General features: G+C 38.4%; 1 protein-coding gene across 1 annotated transcript; it reads left to right on the top strand.

The window, feature by feature from the left end:
• Positions 1-659: 659 nt before the first annotated feature.
• LOC106451931 (actin-2) lies at positions 660-2,968 on the top strand. Its single transcript, XM_013893921.3, has 5 exons — positions 660-875; positions 1,365-1,434; positions 1,522-1,915; positions 1,993-2,606; positions 2,690-2,968. The coding sequence occupies exons 2-5, from the start codon at positions 1,375-1,377 to the stop codon at positions 2,753-2,755; spliced, it is 1,134 nt and encodes a 377-aa protein (XP_013749375.1). The 5' UTR covers positions 660-875; positions 1,365-1,374; the 3' UTR covers positions 2,756-2,968.
• Positions 2,969-4,484: the final 1,516 nt, after the last annotated feature.

Here is a 4,484-nt window from a genome sequence, read left to right on the forward strand (position 1 = left end):
TCTGATACCAATTATTGAAACTATGTAAATGTAATCTCTTTGTGTATAAGAATGATGTATAAGAATACTCTCTTATATAAATCTCTCAAGGGAAAACTCACTCAAAACCTTGAATCTCAAACTCATACAAATCCTATCATCACACTCGATGGATCCTTATAACAAGCTAAACATAGATCCTAACCGAATACAAAGATATGATATGCTTATAGATAACTCCCAACACATCTCTATCCTTATCTTCTCTCAACAACCGGATTAGGATTGTCTTTAGCTTGCTTCTCACATCATCACTCTTGTCTCAATAACTTCAAGCTTACTCCAACATGATCTTACTATTCCACTTAAAAAAAAAACGATTCGATTCAAATAGAAAAAGAATTAATTAAGTTGAATTTTGTGAAATCTAGATGAACAAGCCAACCACGACCATCGTTGCCTGGATTGACTCGGTTAACACTAGCTAAATAAACAAAAGAAAGAAAAGAAAAATGAAATGTCATTATACGCCGAGTCCGATCACAGTGTCAAGCCATATCAGCAAAACAAACTAAATCTTAATTAATCCAACGGCTGAGATCACTAATTAAATTTTAAAAAGGAATTACCACGAGGGAAAAGGCTGTCTGACAGCCAGGTCACGTTATCTTTACCTGTGGCCGAAATGATTCTTCTTTTTTTTTGTTTGAATGGCCGAAAAGAAAGTTGAACAGATAATAAAACCCGCCTTATAAATTCAACATCACTTCTCCTCCTTCTTTGGCCGTTTTATTATCTCCGGCGAGAAGAGAAAGAAGAAAGTTTAGATCGGAATCGTCTTGGTTCCTCGTTTCTTCTTCGATCCCATCTTCTTCTTCCGATCTTTCTTTTCCAAGGTATACTTTCTGGATCTACTTTATCTGTTGGATCTAGATGTTTGTTTCCGGAACTTGGTAGAGATCTGGAACTTGAATTTGGATCTGTGAACTCTCTATAGTCGGTTGACATTCCTAGAAATCGATTTCAGTTGACCGATCTCGAACTTGAATTTGGATCCGTGAACATTCCTAGAAATGGATTCAGTTGAGTTGACCGATCATCTTTTAGCTCGATGGAGCCACCTGTATCTGTGTTTGACTTTGATCTTGATCTCGATAGGGATAGATCCAGATTCAGATCATCTGGTTTTCATTTGTAAAATATCTTAACTGTTAAGGCTAGATTGAAATCTCAACTGTTACGGTTAGTTAAAGTTTGAGTAGCGATTGAGGATAATCTTGCAGCTTCTCAAACTTTAACTAACCGTAATTAGAAGTTATTTATGATTAGTTCTTGATTTAATCAAGGTTCATTTTCAGAGTATTCAACTATTTGTGTGTTTGCAGCTTATAAAAAATGGCTGAGGCTGATGACATTCAACCAATCGTCTGTGACAATGGTACCGGAATGGTCAAGGTTAGTTACTTATCCTCTCTTTACTCTTTTCATCACTCATCTATCTGTTGATGTTTCTTTTGTTTTGATGATACACTTTGTGTACAGGCTGGTTTCGCCGGTGATGATGCTCCCAGGGCTGTTTTCCCTAGTGTTGTTGGTAGGCCAAGACATCACGGTGTCATGGTTGGGATGAACCAGAAGGACGCCTACGTTGGTGACGAAGCGCAGTCCAAGAGAGGTATTCTCACCTTGAAATACCCTATTGAGCATGGTGTTGTGAGCAACTGGGATGACATGGAGAAGATCTGGCATCACACTTTCTACAACGAGCTCCGTATTGCTCCTGAGGAGCACCCGGTTCTTCTTACCGAGGCTCCTCTTAACCCAAAGGCCAACAGAGAGAAGATGACCCAGATCATGTTCGAAACCTTCAACTCACCAGCTATGTATGTCGCCATCCAGGCTGTTCTCTCCCTTTACGCCAGTGGTCGTACTACCGGTTAGTACTTCTTAAAACTCTCTTTGTAGTCATTGATGATCTTGAAACTGAGAGCTGATTGTCTCTTCCTTGAACAGGTATTGTGCTGGATTCTGGTGATGGTGTGTCTCACACTGTTCCAATCTACGAGGGTTTCTCTCTCCCACACGCTATCCTCCGTCTCGACCTCGCTGGTCGTGACCTTACTGATTACCTCATGAAGATCCTTACCGAGAGAGGTTACATGTTCACCACAACAGCCGAGCGGGAAATTGTAAGAGACATCAAGGAGAAGCTCTCCTTCGTCGCTGTCGACTACGAGCAGGAGATGGAGACCTCCAAAACCAGCTCCTCCATCGAGAAGAACTACGAATTACCCGACGGACAAGTGATCACCATCGGTGCCGAGAGATTCAGGTGCCCAGAGGTCCTGTTCCAGCCGTCGTTCGTGGGAATGGAAGCTGCTGGAATCCACGAGACAACCTATAACTCGATCATGAAGTGTGACGTGGATATCAGGAAGGACTTGTACGGAAACATTGTGCTCAGTGGTGGAACAACTATGTTCTCGGGGATTGCAGACCGTATGAGCAAAGAGATCACAGCACTTGCACCAAGCAGCATGAAGATTAAGGTGGTTGCACCTCCCGAGAGGAAGTACAGTGTCTGGATCGGTGGTTCCATTCTTGCTTCCCTCAGCACATTCCAGCAGGTATATATATTCACATGATTTTTTTTTCAAACTCTGCAAATATTACTAAAGGAGCTGATTGTTTATATCTTTGGTGTCATCAGATGTGGATCTCCAAGGCTGAGTATGATGAGGCAGGTCCAGGAATTGTTCACAGAAAATGCTTCTAAGCTGTCTCAGGGAGAAGGCTCAAAGCTGGGTTTTATGAATTTTTTATATTTGCTTTCTCCATTTGTTTGTTTCATTTCCCTTTGATTTCGTTTATGTGTGTGATAAACTCTCTGGGTTTTACATTACGTCTGCGTTTCAAGAAACCTTTGCGTTTTAGTCCCTTGTTTTGTAGCCCTGAGTGATCGAATTGATATATGCCTCTTTATTCCTTATTTTTCCATAATTTCTTTCAAAGCTGGGAAGCAAGAACCTTTGCATTGTTAATAACTTAATATAACTATTGTATCAGATAATATTTTTTTATTGATATTTGGCTTTTAATTGTTATCATGCAACCTTCATTTGGTATCAAGAGTCTGTATGATCGAGCCATCGAGGCGTTATTGGTTTTCCATTTAAGTAGAAAACAAAACTACACTAACCGCAACAATGTATAAAGCCACACTAACCGCAACAATTCTACTGCTGTACCAGCAAACCATTCCAAGCATCTCGTCATTACTATTTGAGTTATAATCCTTTTACATGATGAACATTGTACATTATAATAATGTTGATGGAATTTCGAATTGATATATAACACATTAGGTACCTTGATTCCCTAATGGGCTTTGGGTTGGGTCCATATTGTCTTTTCTGGGTTTAAGGTTCAGCTCAGTAGGTCTCATTCGGGTTTTATATATGTTCAAGTTGATTCAGCCAATAACATTTTATATTCATATATTTTTGATAATTCTGATTATTATCTATTTTGGTCCCGAACTCTTTTAGGTTTACTTAATAATACATAATTAAAATACACACCATTGAAAATACTACTTTGAAGGAATTAGAAGAATGAAAGCTAAATTGAGATTAGGTGTGTACAATATATGTGTTCGGATATTGAATAGAAGTCTCTCCTGATTCGGTTAATGGTTCACTGGCCTCAGTATTAATCCTGGAAATATGATTCAAATAAAATATATTTTGAGCGTGTAAGATATTTCAGCATGTGTAAGGCAACATTTGTGTACTAACATCACAACTTCACCAAAAGCCAACATCTAAAGCTAAATGCAAGCATTGCAAAATGTCATGAATCATAAGGCTCGCCACAGAAGTTCACAAAACAGACAACTACGCATACCACAGAACACACCAAGTAAACGAAATTGTGACTTTAGCAACTCTGAAACCACATTCTCTACTCAAACCATTGTCCATTGTGCAAGGAACAAAGCTAAAAAATTACATAAGACATAGAAAGATGATATCATCATTATCTTGATATCATCAACAAAGCCAAAACCGAATCCAATCGTGAGCTGTAGGCACCTAAGCAAAACCGAAGATAAGGAACTGAGGTTTATCTTGAAATGAAATGTTTTGATAAACTAAATCCGAACCAAAACAATATCGAATCTTTATTATGCTTCTAGGAAACCCAAAACAGCTACAATGTAATAAGATATATAGACAGCATTTCTCTATGAGTTCAATTACACAATGAAAGTTCAAAAGATATCATTTTAAGGTTTAATCTCTGATAAAATTTAGAAAAATTAGTGCTTTTTAAATCAACAAAATCAGTCAAACTGAACTTGCAGCAAATAATAATTCAAAGCCACAAAGAAAGTGGTTTTTTTTTTTATCCGACCTTAAACTAAAATAGTAAAACTCAAAGTGGAGAGGCAATCGTAGACGTGGCTTAGACCAATGCACAGAGGTGGAGAGGCGATCGTAGAC

Source organism: Brassica napus, unplaced genomic scaffold, assembly GCF_020379485.1.
Source record: "Brassica napus cultivar Da-Ae unplaced genomic scaffold, Da-Ae ScsIHWf_715;HRSCAF=1037, whole genome shotgun sequence".
NCBI lineage: Eukaryota > Viridiplantae > Streptophyta > Magnoliopsida > Brassicales > Brassicaceae > Brassica > Brassica napus.

Excerpts from the sequence above, each read along its gene's own strand:
- LOC106451931 (XM_013893921.3), top strand. The coding sequence starts at position 1,375 with ATGGCTGAGGCTGATGACATTCAACCAATCGTCTGTGACAATGGTACC. Across the intron at positions 1,435-1,521 it reads ATGGTACCGGAATGGTCAAG|GCTGGTTTCGCCGGTGATGA; the intron begins GTTAGTTACTTA and ends CTTTGTGTACAG. Across the intron at positions 1,916-1,992 it reads CGCCAGTGGTCGTACTACCG|GTATTGTGCTGGATTCTGGT; the intron begins GTTAGTACTTCT and ends TTCCTTGAACAG.